Below are 18,438 nucleotides of genomic sequence, written 5' to 3'. Positions count from 1 at the left end.
CTCTTGGGGATCCACCTATATAATGAGGGGCCAAGGGAGGGGGCCGGCCACCCCAAGACCACAACCTGGCCGCCCCCTTGAGTGGCCGGCCACCCCCTCCCAAACCCTAGCCGCCCCCTCTCCTCCATAGCTCCCGCGTGCTTTAGCGAAGCTCCGCCGGAGTTCTCCACCGCCACCGACACCACGCCGTCGTGCCGTCGGATTCAAGAGGAGCTACTACTTCCGCTGCCCGCCGGAACGGGAGGTGGACGTCGTCTTCATCAACAACCGAACGTGTGACCGAGTACGGAGGTGCCGCCCGTTCGTGGCGCCGGAACCGATCGTGATCAAGATCTTCTACGCGCTTTTGCAAGCGGCAAGTGAACGTCTACCGCAGCAACAAGAGCCTCATCTTGTAGGCTTTGGAATCTCTTCAAGGGTGAGACTCGATACCCCCTCGTTGCTACCGTCTTCTAGATTGCATCTTGGCTTGGATTGCGTGTTTGCGGTAGGAAAATTTTTGTTTTCTATGCAACGTTATCCTACAGATCCAAATCCAAAGTAATTTCCCTTTATGAAGAAGATCTAGGACTAAATTTGTCTCACCCGTGCCTTCTTGTTCATCTTCCTCCTTGTTTTTTTGCCTCCCATTGCTGTTGCGCCCAAGTCTTTTAAGCCTCAAAGCAGACCCCGAAAACCATAGGCAAGAAAAGGAGCGCTCCAAACCTCTAGTGCCGCCGCAAGTGCCACCGGCTCGAAGGCAACCGCCGTCGCGCCGAAGACAACCGCGCCGAAAGTTGTTACCGATTCCGCCAAGGACGCCCAATGTGATTAGACATCGTCCACCATTACCAAGCGTGGCGAGAAGAGGTTGAGGAGTCTGGGGCTGATCTCCCACGACGAGGAAGATGTCCGCTTCCGAGGTTCAGATTCCCGTCCTAATCCTCTGGATGGATTCGCTGTTATGTTTTCTGCTTTTCTATTTCGTGGGATGTCTCTTCCAGCCCATGAATTTCTCCGATGCCTCATGTTTTCATACGACACTCAACTCTTGCAACTAACACCGAATTTGATTCTGCACCTTGCAATATTTATCATCATTTGTGAGGCTTTTCTTGGTATCGATCCTCACTGGAATCTATAGAAGATGATCTTTTTCATCAAACCTTATAGCGGGGGCAACGGACCTTACGTTGTAAGAGGAGTCGGCTTTGTCGCTCGGAAGGAAATCAATTATTTCAACTTCCCGATGAAAGAATTCGTCCAAGGTTGGAGATCGAAGTGGTTTTATCTTAGGGATCAGCCAGCCTCAGGACACCGCTCCGATCTGCCAAAGTTCACAGATGTCTTGGAAGCGACGCTGATGAAATCCTAGCGAAATGTCTTAACTGCCGAAGAGAAACCAATAACCGATGATTTGTACGAGAAGGTCTTAGATGTGAAGAATGCTGGCGAACGAACAATGATCGGAACTGAAGTTGTTGTTGTGTTCTTGAAGCACCGCATTCGACCAATAATTTCCAGAGCCCATTAGATGTGGTCTTACTCTGGTTCCAAAGATGTGACTCGAATCAACGCCGCAGAACTGTCGGAAAAGGAACTTTTGGATGAAGTTAGGCGTTTGACCTATCTTAGTCAAGAAGATTATATTCCTCTGGTAGCTCTTCAAGATCCGTACGAGCTTCATCATCTTCCAGCCGAGGTGATCCTATTGTTTCCATTCTTGATATTATCTTGCACTCGATAATTTTATTCTGTCCTGGTGAATTTTCCTTTGCATTGTTAGGCCCCTATAATTGCACGGTATTATCCTTCCGCACCTGAAACTAGGGAGGAACCCAAAGATGATGAATCCATCGGTAATGTTGAAGCACACGTCAAGGTGGTCGAAGATAGTGAGGCCACCGAAGAGGAGGCAGAAGAAAAGGCGAAAGAAGAAAACACAACTGTCGTCACCGGGGCCCTTACTGCCAAACACCAGAAAGCTCTTGCTGACGAATTTGGATGCATTCCCATCGAAAGATATATAACCCATATAGACACATAAGGGCATATATATAAAGGGTTAGTTCATAAAGCATAATTGACAAATCTTACCATGCCACAAGATCCCATGATCCCATGTGGTACACTATTTATGTTTCATGTGTTGACCAAGTTGAATCCAATTTTCACTCTTTCTATTGGTCAACCTTGAACTTCTCATGCTCTATCACAATATCTTGAGGTATATAAATAATTCTTCCTTTGATTGCATATTTTAAATCTTAGTCAACCATAGTTCAACTCATGAGTCTATCATGACACCGACTTAGAGCCATATCTTGAATTATTCTCTTTGAATCAAACTCTTAAGATCTTGATCATCATTGGTTAACACATAAGATAGAGAATGCCTAAATTTAGTTCCACACAAGAAATTTGTCTTGATTTCTTCTTCTTAATCATATCATATTTAATTTATCTCTTGATGTCAATTCTTAAGGTATATCTTTATCTCCATGGCATCTATAGTTGAATCCAACACATGGACTACAAGCATTAACTATGGAAAATCCCTTCTTATAAAACTCAATGAAAACATTAATTCATAGTGATTGTCATTAATTACCAAAACCACACAAAGGGGAAATGCACCCTTACAAAGGTGTCTCGATCATGTCCACATATACTCAAACCCATAGGATCACACACACTTTACGCTCAATGTCGCTAGGGTAAAAATGCGATATTAGTTATAGTGAGTCTGAAGATTGTTCGGGGTCTCAAATGGTATCCAAGATATCTCAAGGAGCTTGGGAATGGTATGGAAATAAGTTTCAAATAAGGGAAAAGAAATTTTAGGGTTTCGCAAAAGTTCGGGATTTTTGCGGTATCATATCGAGAAGGTTCTAGAATGTTCCCCTAAGGGGCCACCAGTAGGGCCCACACCTCCAGAAGGGCCAACATGGACCAAGTGGGAGTGCCCATGCCTACATGGGTCGTGGGCACCTTCCCATAAGGCCCATGCAGCCAGCCCAAGGGGGAACCCTAGGGGGTGGGGAGAAAACTTCCCCTCCCCCCCACTTGGTCGCCGCCCTATTGCTTGGAGGGGGAAGCTAGCCACACCCCCTCCATGTCCCTATGTAAGGTGAGGGGCACATGGGACTAGCATCTAAACGCTAGCCGGCCACCTTCCCATGCTGTCTCTCCATCCCTACTCCTCTACTTTGCGCACGCGAAGTCCTGTTCGCGGGATCCTCCATCATAGACACCACCGCCGTCGTCGTTGGTTGCAGATCCCATCCATCTCTCCACTGGTGGGCTTCGTTAACTGGGACATACAGACAGTCTTTTCCTTCTTCGAGCCTCCGCGCAACGAGCTAGCCTCATGGTCATTTTTTGTCCTACGGAATGGCTAGGACTTGCCTAAGGGGGCTGCTTGCTCTAGTTTGCGGGCGAAGGTGGAGTGGAGATAGCAATGGCGTGGGCCGCTGGCTTAAAACTTCGAGTCGAGCGCCACACCATAAAGCCCAGCGTCGCCCGGGAGCGCTGACACGCAAAAGTCATATCGAGGACATTAACGTGTCATATAATGGCACAATGATGTCGCCCGCCAACCGAGACACAGAGGACGAAGCGGGCACTGGTCACTGACAGGCGGGCCCGAAGAAACTAGCCGCGGAACGTGTCGTGTGAGCGGGGACGCAATTCCTTTCACACCATATTTGGGCCGTGATAAAATTGAGGTTGCTGCGATTGTTTTGACTTTTTCTCATGCTCATTTTCTTGGCATTTCTTATCACTCATGTCAGGGTCAGTTAAGGTTTCGCAGAAATGGAGCCCTTGAACGGCAGGTATAGTCAAAAGAAATGGCGTATTTAAGACCTCGAAGCAGATAGCTACAGATCTGTTGGGTGACATGTACCGCAGGGACGGGATTTCGTGGATCTTCAACCACCGGAGAAAAATGGGTTCAGTGGATCGGTCAAACGAGTGAAGGACAAGCCCCACACAGCGCCCACCGAGGTGAGGAAAGGAAGGTTCCCACGAACACGCCGCAGAGGAGCCCCACGGCCTGTGTGCGCCGGCGCCGGCGTGACGCCGGTACGGCGGTTGGCCAACTCTAGTTATTATTGCGGCGACTTGCGTGCACCCGGTCGCGTCCTTCTCGACGATGAAATGGGTTTGGTCTTGCCCGTGGCGAAACGGAAAACGGGTGCCGGAATCGTTGACGCTGTGACGCTGTGCTGACCTCTGACCCTTGTTCTTGTTCAGCATGGGCAGCGGCTGAGGGACAAGGCCAAGAGACGTGTCAGCTGATCGGCATCACGCCTGGCAGAAGACGCGTACACACATGTGCCGTCGCTATACCAAAGACGACCAAATTGGTGTCAGTGACCTGACCCATCACACGATCATTTTTCGTATTCATTTACGTCGTATCGCTGGAGATATGCACTCAAATTGGAATTTAACTTTGCTCCTCTCGCTCTCAACGGCGGCCTCACCATCCCACCACGATCTATCTTGACGCTTACTTACATCTGGTCAACTTCACACTACTTTTAAGGTTACAAAATACAACGGAGATGATACATCTTAATTAGACGGTGCGGGAGCAGGAGTATCAATGACGCTATAGAGGCCAGCCAGCCACGCCACTCGGCGTTTGCTTCAATTCAGTAATTCACCACTGTGTCTGTGTGCATCAACCACAGAGCAGCAGAGTCCGGTCGACGCTGCTCCCCAACCAAACCATGGCGCCGTTCCTTCTCCTGCTCCTTTTCCTCGGCCTGGGCGGCCTCCGCCCGACGGCGTCGGCAGACGAGCAGTTCGCCTTCGACGGCTTCACCGGCGCGAACCTCACCCTGGACGGCATGGCGACGGTGACTTCCAACGGGCTGCTCCAGCTGAGCAACGCCACCAGCCAGCTCAAGGGCCACGCCTTCTTCCCAGCCCCGCTCCAGTTCCACACCGCGCCCAACGGCACGGCCATGCGCTCCTTCTCCACGGCCTTCGTCATCGGCATCATCGGCGCCTACGAGCAGCTCAGCAGCCACGGCATGGCCTTCGTCGTCTCCAAGACCGCCAACTTCACCGCCGCGCTCCCCGGCCAGTTCCTCGGCCTCGTCGGCTCCGCCAACAACGGCAACGCCTCCAACCACCTCTTCGCCGTCGAGTTCGACACCATCCTCAACTCCGAGTTCGACGACATGAGCGGCAACCACGTCGGCATCGACGTCAACGGCCTCCACTCCGTCGCCGCCGACAACGCCGGCTACTACGACGACGGCGCCACGGGGGCGTTCAGGAACATGAGCCTGGTGGACCGCAAGCCCATGCAGGTGTGGGTGGACTTCGACGGGCAGACCATGCAGGTCAACGTCACCATGGCGCCGCTGCAGGTACCCCGACCAAACAAGCCCCTGCTCTCCACCACCGTCAACCTCTCCTCCGTCATCGACGGCACCGCCTACGTCGGCTTCTCCTCCTCCAGCGGCATCCTCTTCTGCCGCCACTACGTGCTCGGATGGAGCTTCAGGATGGACGGCGCCGCCCCGCCCCTCAACGTCTCCTCGCTGCCCTCCATGCCGGTCACGTTCCCCAAGCCGCGGTCCAAGACGCTCGAGATCGTGCTGCCGATCGCGTCCGCGCTGCTCGTCTTCGCGGCGGCCGCCGCGGCGTTCGTGCTCATGCGCAGGCGGCGCATGTTCGCGGAGCTCAAGGAGGACTGGGAGACCACGTACGGCCCGCACAGGTTCTCCTACAAGGACCTCTTCCACGCCACCGACGGGTTCAGCGACGCGCGGCTGCTGGGCATCGGCGGCTTCGGGAGGGTGTACCGCGGCTCGCTCCCCAAGTCCAAGTCCGCGGAGATCGCCGTGAAGAAGGTGGCCCACGGGTCCAGGCAGGGGATGCGGGAGTTCGTGGCCGAGGTGGTCACCATCGGCCGCCTCCGCCACCGCAACCTCGTGCAGCTGCTCGGCTACTGCCGCCGCAAGGGCGAGCTCCTCCTCGTGTACGACTACATGCCCAACGGCAGCCTCGACAAGCACCTCTACGACCAGACCAAGATGGTCCTGAGCTGGGGACAGAGGTTCCGGATCATCAAGGGCGTCGCCTCCGGGATGCTGTACCTCCACGAGGACTGGGAGAAGGTGGTGCTGCACCGCGACATCAAGGCCAGCAACGTGCTGCTCGACGCCGACATGAACGCCCGCCTCGGGGACTTCGGCCTGGCCCGGCTCTACGACCACGGCACCGACCCGCACACCACGCACGTCGTCGGCACCATGGGGTACCTGGCGCCGGAGCTCGGCCACACGGGCAAGGCATCCAAGGCGTCCGACGTGTTCGCGTTCGGGGCGTTCATGCTGGAGGTGGCGTGCGGGCGGAAGCCCGTGGTGCAGGACGCGCGCGACAACCACCTGGTGCTGGTGGACTGGGTGCTCGACCAGTGGCGCGCCGGCAAGGTCACCGCCGCCATCGACCCGCGCCTCGGCGGCGACTTCGTGGAGCACGAGGCCAGCCTCGTGCTCAGGCTCGGCCTGCTCTGCTCGCACCCGCTGCCCGGCGCGCGGCCCACCACCAGGCAGGTCGCGCAGTACCTCGACGGCGACCTCAAGCTGCCGGAGCTGTCGCCCACGTACCAGAGCTTCAACATGCTGGCGCTCATGCAGGACCAGGGGTTCGATCCCTACGTTATGTCCTACCCGATGACCTCCATCACCGCCGGCACAATGTCTCAGATGTCCGACCTCTCCGGAGGAAGATGAGCAGCCCTTGTCCCGTGTCTAATTAATTAGTCTCTTGTTATATGGTGTATATTCAGAACTGGGTGCGTCTTTTGTGTAGCGTGGATCGATAAATCTGAATGTGAAGTGACGCGCACGCGTGTTCATTATAGTTAGAAGATGTCAAGATGAGAGATAACTGACCAAAATGGAGATTTGGGCTTTTTTATCGGATGTCCCCGAAGGGACGGGCTTTTGATCTGAAACTGCCCTCCCCGGTTTTGTCAGGTATGTACAATGCTGATGAATTAGCCAGCTATAGGTAATTTTAGTGATGTGCAAAGAGACTAAGGAAAGGAGATTGAGATTGTCGGTAAAGTTCTAAACCAATGTACATGTCCTGAACTATTAGTCTTAACAGTTTCTAAATGTAAACCAGTGGGTGATCTTCTCTAAATTTGTAAGGGGCATGTACAATAGTAGAAAAGGCACTTCTCTTAATAGTCCACGTCATTCAGCCATTAGCATACGGTGTACAACGTATCATCTCTTATTGCCATCCTTTGTAATAAATGAGAATTAGTTAATTTTAGTACGTAGTAGGAAATTGTGTGGCTAAGGAAAGACAAATAGTACAATATAGAAAATAGTTTTCTCTTATTTCATAAAAGATCGTTCTTTAGCTAAGGAAAATCAACCTCCTCTTTCTTCCTTCTCTCTCCTCCAACTCCAAACTCCCCTACTCCCCTATTAAAAGGGGGTGAGGAGGGGAGTTCGGTTCGCAAATCCTACTCCCCTCCGCCGCTGTCGCCGCCTCACTCTGCCAGCTTCTACGAGCAATTCTCGACTCCGCAGCGCCGCATCGCCGCCCGTAGAGCTCCGCATGGCTAGCCGCGGAAGCTTCGCTTGGGGAGGAGGAAGTTAGGGCGGTGGGGACTCGACTCCACGCCCACCCGTATTCCGCACGGAGGAGCGGCGGAAATGGGTCCGCTCGGAGGGCGCGCGCAAGCGCAGCGCCCGCCGGTGGACCAACATGGGGCTCATGCCCCCGAGGAAGCTTGCAAAGTACGCGCTCGGAGGCGAGGGGTCCTCCTCCGGCGGTTCGCCCCTTCGCCCTCCGGTGTACGACAGTTCATCCGAGGAGGAGGAGGAGGAGGCGGAGGAGGCGGTCGTCGAGTAGCCGGCGAGGACGCTCCTGTCCGCCGGTGACTACGTCCACGACGACGAGGAGGAGGAGGCGGTCGTCGCTCAGGTGGTGGCCGTGACCGACGCGGAGGCCCGAGCACGCTGGCGCCGCGAGGAGGCTGACGCCGTCCGGCAAGTCCAGGAATACGAGGCCGAGAAGAACGCGTCCGCCGCGTGAAGCTGGAGATCGTCGAGCTCGACGCGGAGTAGGAGCTCCACGCGTCCACCACCTCGCCTTCCACCGCCACCACCTCCGCCGCCGCGCGTAGAGGCCGCCGGGGCCGACTTTTGGGCAAAATTAGCTCGCGCTGCTGCGGATAGTAGTTAATTTAGGTTATTAGTTCGTATTATGTAAAGTTTGTTGCTCAATCGGAGGAAGAACTATCATCTATATGTGTTCATCGATGAATTCTCCCGCGAGAATTTTAATTTCGTGTTTTCAGTTCCTATTTTACGCTTTCTGTTCTGTGCCATTGCCAAAATCAAACAAACTACCGTTTTCGGGAGACTGAATTCCACTTTTTCGGGCTCTATTAGAGATGCTCTAAGGAAAGGAGATTGGGATTGTCGGTAAAGTTCTAAACCAATGTACATGTCCTGAACTATTACAGTCTTACCAGTTTCTAAATGTAAACGGGTTGGTGATCTTCTCCAAATTTGTAAGCAGAAAGCATAATCAGAGGTTATTATAACTTTGCCGGTTTTATCACCATTTATCTCCAAGAGCTCATTTTTCTAACAGTTCTTGTACATGGAATTGTCCCCAAAAGCTGAAAAGGCTTATATTTCGAAACAGGGTAATACGGTTATTTGCCATGCTCAAAGTAGTTTACCACCCATTGCACAAGATCCAGGACTTACTATGCTCGTTCCATGATGGTGGTGTGTGCCCTCGCAACCGTCATACTCCACGACGATCGGCGAGGGTGTTTGTACCGTTTTTTGGCCAATTTTCCGTTAATAAACCGGTCACTAGTTCTTCTCTTTTAACGAAAATGGCAAGTCTTGACTCGTTTCAAAAAAATAAATACTACAGTCGTTCCAAGTGTATAAACATATTTTTGTTTAGAACTATACTGAACATCTTTTTGTGGCGTAATGGTTTACCAGAAATTCTAATAAGCTTGGTGAAAATGTGGCTCAGTGACATTGATTTGGGCGTCTAGAAGGCGGCAACCAAAAGCAGTAATATATTATCACAAGTCCTTTCGAAAGAGATGCCATGTGATGTATCTCTGATGTCAAGGGTGATGCAGGACTTTGTGCTTCCAGAATCTGAAACACAAGAGGCAGTTCCGAGCCCCACCCTTGGTGCTATCAGAGGGTACAGAGAAGGGCAACAGCAATCGTCAGGCCAATAACTGCTATGGAGCACACAATATAGTACTAGCATGGGATTAAATCAACAAATAAAACCTAGTCCGGGACCATACACAATTACAAATAATAACCCATGATTACATGAACTGACATGATGGGAAAGCACGTAAAAAATAGGACTGGGGAATATTAACTACCATAGGTAAAAACATGAAAGTATTTTGAACAGGTTCGGGCATAAAAATTCTCTTACAACTAAGAAACATATGGATTAAGGTGTACTTGAACTTTCCAACTTACATGATTTCCAGAATTACATGACAGCCTTTCCACGATCCGAGTGAGCATGAGAGCTAAAATATATAAGCTTATAGAAATGGTGTTAATTAATTTCAAGCATGGATTCTATCTTTTGCCATTAGCAGAAAATAATACAACATCTCAAAATGCTTAAAGGTTCCTATCAGTCTAAATCAACAATCTTTTCTCAAACAATTCTATAAGACCACGTTGCAAAACTGTAACCAGCCTAAAAAGGAATCATCTTCAATTGATCTTGATTCCATACTATGATGGCAGTGCAAAAGCCAAAACTTGCACACCTCGTATTGTTTGGTGATATGATGAATTTGTCCGAAACTCGTTAAAAACCCTCCAGAAAACACAAGCCGAGACAGGGATCCAAGCAGAAGCTGTCAAAAAACATGAAATTTAAAAAAAAAACGAGAATGAAAAAACACCATAATAATTTAAGGAACCGATAGGACTTACGAAACACTGCATGCCAAATAAAGAGAAAGGGACATTGTCACATTGATCAAATCTGGAGCTAAAACACCAAACTTCTAGTCACCTTTTGGGATAAGGGTTTTGTCCCTTGTGACAGGGGTAAGGTCTACGATCCCAATGTCAGCTCATGAGTCATGGAAACTAATGTTTAACGATTTATTGGCAAGCCTTACTGTCAGTAATGAAACAATTTTAGCAACATGGACAGTTCAGATCCAAGATTCAATGAATTGCTCCAAATGAGGTTATCTAACACCACCTTCATATATTCTATAAAGACTGTCTAAGTTTGCATGGTCCAGGAAACAACAGCACGCATGGACAAATACGGCTACACAAACAAACGCGCACAGCAAGTTGCAACTTAAAGTCATGATTGGACCCCACTTACTCAAATCCAGTGTATATGCCATACATACTGGTAAATACCAGTAGGCAGTTACAACATCAATGGAAGAAAACCATGCAAATGAAACTGGCAAAGTATAAGTTCTGAAATCCTGATTACTAAACATGAATTTCTTGAGCACATTATCAAGCTTGCGGGAGAGACTTAAATGACAACATGGAATTATATAACTGCATTAGGTCTACCAAAAACATTCATTCACTCCTTGTGACGAATTGCTAACTTGAACTGATGTACTATATGAAATAGATACCTCGGTCACATGAGACGAGATGTCAGCAAAATCCTGTTTTGTTCATTTCCAATTTGATACAACAAAATTGTAGTAATCCTCTTCATTGTAAAGTCTCCTGGAAACGTGAGAAGAGCAAGTGTTTTATAGTTGCCAGTTAAGGAATAAACGTAATACAAATGATGAAGATTACAAGACACACAACATTGCAAAATCTTAGGTTTCAACTCCTTATTGATTGATTGGAAATATATCATACTCCCTCCGTTCCTAGATATGAGCAATATAGTTTTCTGGAAAAAAATCCAGAAAATAAGGTGTATTGCGTTGCACCACTTGTATGGAGAATATTTTTAGGGATTTGATTACGTTTTCTTATCTTATGCAAAGTCCTCTATTAGCTCACGTCAATTGTCTAGGGTTAATCCCACCCAAACACAGTGCAATTTTTCCTCAATGTGCGTTCTTTAATTTTCAAGCCAAAAACAATATGGCTTACATCTAGGAATGGAGGGAGTAGTATAATAAAACCAACTAATCTATCTCCAGTTGGACAAAGCCTCTGGAGATATCAGATGAACTCTCAACTGGCAATATTATCAGTACAAAGAAGCCTCTCCATCTATACTCCATAGATCAAACTTTGCTTAAAAAAACACTATTGTCTCTCTGAAGCCAAATATTCCAGTAAGGTTGCAATTGATATCCCTTGAAAAAATGTTACAATATAAACTAATTGTCACCTGAAAGTACATCTAAATCAAAATCTAGCAATATTTTTGTGTGATCAAATGACATGAATGACGGCGAATTAGGTCTGAGGATCAAGATCATAAATTTGGGCAGTACTATCCATGGGTAACATAGAAGGACAATGCATATCCATATGTGGTGTTACATGAGCTCATGACTTGCAAAAGAAAACAAATGGGAACTTGGCTTCACTTACGCTACATCTGCTGATGAACCACACTTTATCACACCTTTCCCTTCAGCAAATTCAAGGTTAGTATAGTGCGTAATTATTTCTCTCAACGTTGTCTTTGTGCTCTTCACATCATTGTCCCACAAAATAGTCTGCTCAAAAGAACAAAAATGTAAAGATACCGGTCCAACAAGTAAAACATGACAATTACTTTCTATGCTGGGAGCAACAATTAAATACCTTTCTGACATACTCTCTTTTGTAATCCTCCCAAGGTATTTTGCCTTTGGCACTGAAAACAGAGGCATTCCACAAGGCACCTCTAGCAGCCATTACAGATGTGGCACCTAGTAGTTCAAGTAATCGAAAACCCACTGTTAAAAACACCAATATGCCGGTGCACTCCAACTCACCAAGGAGGTTTGTGGGTTTTCAAGAAACTCTGATTATGCATGCATGCTTGTTTGTGAATGAATAATTTAATTTTCCATAAACTTGGATGTATATAGCCATTTGGTGTTTGAAAAGATAAAGCACTATGGAATTCCCACTACAAGATTTTTTTTCTTTTGGCTAGGAGTAAAGTAAGTGCAATACTGATAACTCGCAAGCGAAGAAACCAAGAGCAATGAGAGTGAATCAGGCAGCCATTTATGTATTTCGCTTTCATGTACTCTACTGTGAAGTAAAGAAATAATAAGAGCATAAAAATGAATCAAACATACAAACCTGTAGCATCTTTGATTCTCTTAAAATCTTCGTACTCAAATACATCTCCATTAGCTATAACTGGAATTGACAGTGCCGACACAACATCAGCTATCTCATCCCACTTAGCCGGATCTTTTGGCCTGTCTTTGATCGTTCTGCATTTTTTTAAAGGCAAACCATGAAACTAATTACTTATAAAACGATCATAGGACCCATGAAAAATGGATAATATATGCACCAACTCATATTTCATTTTATTATTGTAACAATCAAACCGGATGAATTACAACGTATGGTAGTTAATGCAAAGCTCGGACGTTGGAAAAATATTCGGAGGAGGTCACTGAACTTTTGATGTATCTAAGTTGTATAAATTTGGATATTAGCAATTCTAATAAACCGCATTGTAGTGCATACGGATATAAGTTTTGCCAGGATTTGCAACCTTAGGAGTTAAATTTAGTTGACGCCATTAAAAAGTATGGATGGTAAATTGTGCATTTTCAAGCAAGCTAAGACTCAGAAGTACAATTGTATATGTGCTTACCTTCCATGGACAGCCAGAGCTGGAACACCAGTTTTCTCAATCCGGCGAGCCAACTCCACAGTGTCCTCACGTTTGCTCAGAAGACGGATTTTACATGTCACTGGTGTGTTCAAGTTCCTCCGCAATGTGGTCAAAATCTAAATGGAATAATTTGCATAGCCTGAATAAGCACAGTAAAGTACAGGATATGGAAGGTAAGAGAACAGATAGGACCATTTAGGCACATACGTCATGTATAAGCTCAGGTTTGGTGAGTAATGCAGCACCCATTCCTCCACTGATAGAAAAGGCCTTTGGACAACCCATGTTGATATCTATAGCAGCAACATCGTTACACCTGGTGAGGATATAAAACTATGATTATAGAGAAGATGCAAATCAACATATGTTTACAAAGCTAATACATGACTTGGTCATATGGTCATACCAAACAATTTAGTTAGTGCCCTTCTTTTCCCCAATAACAGAGTGCACTTGAAGTTAGTTGCTGTTAAAAGAAGTCAGGAATAAGGACTTACACAATCTCAGCAGCTTTAAGTGCTCTCACGGCATCTGATGTGCCCATTTGGAAGACAACCCTGTCCCTTTCTTGTGGGCATGTTCGAAAAACCACGCTACCAGTCCCTTTCTCCACAAAATCAGTAGTCCCGAGAGATTCTGACAAATGATGGGCATCATAATTAGAATGAATGAGACCATACCACACAAAATTTAGACAGCATAGGCAACAAATAAATAAAACTTGGTGGCATTAAGTTGTCCTTAAATTATACACTTTTACATTGGGTTGTCCTTAAATTTGCTCCTTTTATCTTCGATACAAAAAAAACATCCAAGAATCGTCTGAAGTAAATGCTTGCAGTCACCAACGTCAAATGCAACATTACTAGAGTAAAGCTATCTACAATACTATAAATCTATAATATATGCAAAACCGCTGTTTATGAGCAGAACATAACCATTGATGTGGCAGACATAGTTGTGAGGCCATAATAAACTGTCAAACATAAATTGAACTACGGTACCATTTGTTACGCGTTGACAGTGCACAAACTTATGGTCGATTATTTCTTCTCCGTATGTAATATCAGCACCATATTCAGCTGCCAGTAGCCTAAGAGGCAGAGCGCCCTGCAAAAGTCATTGATAGGGTAAGGTAGATACAACATACAACATGCAGCTATGCAAGGATGCTGAGGGAAACCTGTACAGTTATGTGATAAGAAGTCAGGGATATTGTCTAGAAATAACTGTGAATCGTGTAGGATGAGTACTATGTATTCAGTAATCCAGCATCAGATAACTAAAGAGCCATACAAAGAGCAACCTCCTATGTCAGCTCCTCAATATGGATATCATGTTGTTTATTCAATTCCTACATAAAGATTAAAAACATGTATCGCACTCATTCCTGCATCCTAGAAACCCTAATTTCCAACTGGATATCTCCCAGGCTTCGTTCTGAGTAAGTTTGTGCAGAGAAAACGAGCAGAGAAAACGAGCTACTCATTCAGTTCACCCCGCGCGCACTAAAGCTTCCGAGGCTAGATTCAGGTTGAACTCTAGGACCCGGTGCTCCGGGAACTGAAACTCGATTCCTACTCATGCGGACGGTGCTGTGAATCAAGGTGTGAGGGTTTGGAGTAGTTATTACCGCGCGGACCATGGGCGCGAGCACCAGCTTGTTGCGGTACTCCATCTCTTGCCTCCCGCCGCCGCGTCTTCGCGGCTGCTGCTGCTGCGCCTCCCCGGAAATTGTGGAGGAGGAGGGTCCGCCGGTCCGAGCGCCGCAGTGAAGAAAAGGCGACGCTGGCGGCGACCCCGCTGTTCCGTGCGCGCTGCGTCGGCGTCGTCTCCTGAGTCCAGACCGGATCCTGTCGCACTCGCACTGGGTCGGGACGCTGGAAGGCCCAATTCTTCGTGTTCTTATCTGGGTTGGGCTGTCTTTGTTTTTTATGGGCCGCGCTGAGCGATTCAGCCGGCAGCCGGCAGCCAACGTATCATCTGTTTTTATATTACCCTCAAAAATTGTTTTTATAGAAAAAAAAATCTCGCGTGTTTGTTTTTGCGAATCAAAGACGTTGCCCGGGGCCAACTGTATCGCACACGTTTCCACGCAACGACATGGTTGGTCAGCGGCGCCAAGGATTAACAGCGCGACGACATCAACTGCGGCGGCGTCGAGCCGAATTTGAAAGTGACGGTAATGAGGCATGGACGACGGCTTCAGATGCCGGCGAAGGACTTCTAGGCGAGCTTTAGGGTCGTTCCCCAGCCACAGCGCTGGAACAAGCCGCGGTTGCGCCCCCGGTGCGAGGGGACGAGCGCGGCCACCAGCGCCAGAACACCGCGTGACTGCGCCCCTACAAACAGGGGAGGTATCCGCGAAAATGACCCTCAACCATACTCCTTCTAGTGGTGTGGAAAGTGATGCGGTGGGGGTGGGGCATGGCATTTTCCGACCGAGATCTCATGTATACCATGGTGGAATCGGCCCTCCCGTCGCGACATCAACCGACCCGCGCCGAGACATCGTACATCCTGGACGCTGGCAACCCGATGCCTTCCCGTCCCTAGCATCGGCAACCCCGCAGCTAGCCCCTCTTTCCCCTGCTCGATTAGCTCTCATGCATGTGGAGGCCGGTGGGAGCACGCGGCCCCGACCCAAGGTGGCGAGCATGGCAGTGGCCAAGATCATGTGTGGCGCTACTCAGCCCGCAGGGAAGCGGTGACTACAGGAGAGGCTAGGTCGGCGGGGCGAAGATCCTCCCCGGGTCATTCAGGGATGGAACCGATGAAGAAGAAGATTGGAAATCTCTTTGGCATTTTCTAAAAGGTCCTCAAGTATATGCATGACTTCGGTATAAGTCCCTGAGTTTTCTGATTCAGCCTCCCCTCTGTTTATATTTGCCAAGTCGACCCGATAGGTGGGCCTGAATAGTCAGAAAATGGTTTAAGCATGAAATCATTGCTATGTGCACTTGCCCCAAAAGTACTGCCTCCGTCGACAAAAGTATGTCTCAACTTTATCAAAATAAGGATGTATCTAGACGTGTTTTAGTGTGTAGATACATACAAATATAGACAAAGTTGAGACATCCTTGTGTGGATGTAGGGAGTAGTATTTATGTGCCAAAAGGCAAAGTGGTACCTTTTGTCATTTTCTCCCATTTAGTTGCAGCAAAACATAAAAAGGTGTGTCACCATTGGCAAAAAAAAAGTCCCACATCTAACACCAGAGAAACACGTTAAATCAGTGGATAACCCATTTGCAACATACACTAATAAATCAAAAATCATCGCACCATTTTACTTGTGGGTCAAAAATGGTAGCCATTTGCCACATTTTAAAACACCCTATGCAACATTAAAATTCTGGAAAAACTAACAACCATCACCATGTGCTCATTGGCGATGAATGCCTCACATGAGAGTTGTTGGCACCGGATCCGACAACCCTGGATATAGTTTGGTTTCCTCCATGTATTCGTCATTGGATATCTGCATTTGCATTTGATTTCACTTATATTATGAGAAATGCACACCTTGGAAAGGAACTCAAACTATATTGGCATTCTAAATTTGTCATCCATTTTTTCACTTGTTGGTTGATACGTCCCAAACGTATCTATAATTTTTGATGCTCCATGCTTGTTTTGTTATAATTCTTATATGTTTTATGTGCACATTTCCACACTTTTTAGCATTTTCTGGTACTAACCTATTAACGGAGTGCCGCAGTGTCAGTACCTGTTTTCTGTTGTTTTGTGTTTCAGAAAAGTTATACATGAAAGTTTCTCGGAATTGGACGAAACAAAAGCCCAGAGTCTTATTTTTCTGGGACGAAGACGGAGCCAGAAGGACACGCGCAGGAGAGCTGCCATGTGGCAGTACATAGGGCAGCCGTGGCCCCACCCTTGGCCGCGCCTGGCCCGTGTACTGGCGCCTCGTCGCCTCGTTTGCTCCGCCCTTCCGTCTATTTATTCCTCGTATCGGGAAAACCCCAAGGACGAGAGCCTCCATCCACGAAAAGTTCTGAGACGCTGATGCGTGCAGTTAACACACGTCCGTTGGGAACCCCAAGAGGAAGGTGTGATGCATACAATAGCAAGTTTTCCCTCGGTAAGAAACCAAGGTTATCGAACCAGTAGGAGTCAAGGAACACGTGAAAGTTGTTGGTGACGGAGTGTAGTGCGGCGCAACACCAGGGATTCCGGCGCCAACGTGGAACCTGCACAACACAATCAAAGTACTTTGCCCCAACGTAACAGTGAGGTTGTCAATCTCATCGGCTTGCTGAAAACAAAGGATTAACCGTATAGTGTGGAAGATGATGTTTGTTTGCGAAGAACAATAAAGAACAAGTATTGCAGTAGATTGTATTTCAGATGTAAAGAATGGACCGGGGTCCACAGTTCACTAGTGGTGCCTCTCCCATAAGATAAATAGCATGTTGGGTGAACAAATTACAGTTGGGCAATTGACAAATAAAGAAGGCATAACAATGCACATACATATATCATGATGAGTACTATGAGATTTAATCAGGGCATTACGACAAAGTACATAGACCGCTATCCAGCATGCATCTATGCCTAAAAATTCCACTTTCAGGTTATCATCCGAACCCCTTCCAGTATTAAGTTGCAAACAACAGACAATTGCATTAAGTATGGTGCGTAATGTAATCAACACAAATATCCTTAGACAAAGCATCGATGTTTTATCCCTAGTGGCAACAGCGACATCCACAACCTTAGAACTTTCGGTCACTCGTCCCGGATTCAATGGAGGCATGAACCCACTATCGAGCATAAATACTCCCTCTTAGAGTTACAAGTATCAACTTGGCCAGAGCCTCTACTACCAACGGAGAGCATGCAAGAACATAAACAACATATATGATAGATTGATAATCAACTTGACATAGTATTCAATATTCATCGGATCCCAACAAACACAACATGTAGCATTACAAATAGATGATCTTGATCATGATAGGCAGCTCACAAGATCTAACATGATAGCACAATGAGGAGAAGACAACCATCTAGCTACTGCTATGGACCCATAGTCCAGGGGTGAACTACTCACACATCAATCCGGAGGCGATCATGGCGATGAAGAGCCCTCCGGGAGATGATTCCCCTCTCCGGCAGGGTGCCGGAGGCGATCTCCTGAATCCCCCGAGATGGGATTGGCCGCAGCGGTGTCTCTGGAAGGTTTTCCGTATCGTGGCTCTCGGTACAGAGGGTTTCGCGACGAAGGCTTTAAGTAGGCGGAAGGGTAGGTTTAGGGGCGACACGAGGGACCCACACAACAGGGCGGCGCGGGCCCTAGCCTAGCCGCGCGGCCCTAGTGTGGCGGCGCCTCGTCGCCCCACTTCGTGGAAAAATAAGACCCTGGGCGTTGATTTCGTCCAATTCCGAGAATATTTCATTTGTAGGATTTCTGAAACCAAAAACAGCGAGAAACAAGAATCGGCTCTTCGGCATCTCGTCAATAGGTTAGTGCCGGAAAATGCATAATAATGACATATAATGTGTATAAAACATGTGAGTATCATCATAAAAGTAGCATGGAACATAAGAAATTATGGATACGTTTGAGACGTATCAGACGCCG

At 47.6% G+C, this 18,438-nt stretch overlaps 2 protein-coding genes across 2 annotated transcripts; one reads left to right on the top strand and one right to left on the bottom strand.

The window, feature by feature from the left end:
* Window positions 1-4,607: 4,607 nt before the first annotated feature.
* On the top strand, window positions 4,608-6,884 carry LOC124675284 (L-type lectin-domain containing receptor kinase SIT2-like). The gene has a single exon (XM_047211351.1). The coding sequence runs from the start codon at window positions 4,719-4,721 to the stop codon at window positions 6,735-6,737; it is 2,019 nt and encodes a 672-aa protein (XP_047067307.1). The 5' UTR covers window positions 4,608-4,718; the 3' UTR covers window positions 6,738-6,884.
* A 2,872-nt stretch (window positions 6,885-9,756) lies between these two features.
* Window positions 9,757-14,563, bottom strand: LOC124674550 (tRNA-dihydrouridine(20) synthase [NAD(P)+]-like). Its single transcript, XM_047210594.1, has 10 exons — window positions 14,468-14,563; window positions 13,839-13,944; window positions 13,332-13,470; window positions 13,042-13,150; window positions 12,814-12,950; window positions 12,285-12,421; window positions 11,796-11,902; window positions 11,580-11,707; window positions 10,652-10,748; window positions 9,757-9,892 (listed from the first exon to the last, which is right to left on the bottom strand). The coding sequence occupies exons 1-9, from the start codon at window positions 14,510-14,512 to the stop codon at window positions 10,694-10,696; spliced, it is 963 nt and encodes a 320-aa protein (XP_047066550.1). The 5' UTR covers window positions 14,513-14,563; the 3' UTR covers window positions 9,757-9,892; window positions 10,652-10,693.
* Window positions 14,564-18,438: the final 3,875 nt, after the last annotated feature.

This window comes from Lolium rigidum, chromosome 7 (genome assembly GCF_022539505.1).
Source record: "Lolium rigidum isolate FL_2022 chromosome 7, APGP_CSIRO_Lrig_0.1, whole genome shotgun sequence".
NCBI classification, from domain to species: Eukaryota; Viridiplantae; Streptophyta; class Magnoliopsida; order Poales; family Poaceae; genus Lolium; species Lolium rigidum.
This window is presented reverse-complemented; position numbering and strand designations above follow the sequence as displayed.

Coding starts and splice junctions, on each gene's coding strand:
- LOC124675284 (XM_047211351.1), top strand. CDS start 4,719: ATGGCGCCGTTCCTTCTCCTGCTCCTTTTCCTCGGCCTGGGCGGCCTC.
- LOC124674550 (XM_047210594.1), bottom strand. CDS start 14,512: ATGGAGTACCGCAACAAGCTGGTGCTCGCGCCCATGGTCCGCGCG. Junction 13,945..14,467: donor TCGCGCCCATGGTCCGCGCG/GTAATAACTACT, acceptor TGACTTTTGCAG/GGCGCTCTGCCTCTTAGGCT. Junction 12,951..13,041: donor AACCTGAGCTTATACATGAC/GTATGTGCCTAA, acceptor TATTCCATTTAG/ATTTTGACCACATTGCGGAG.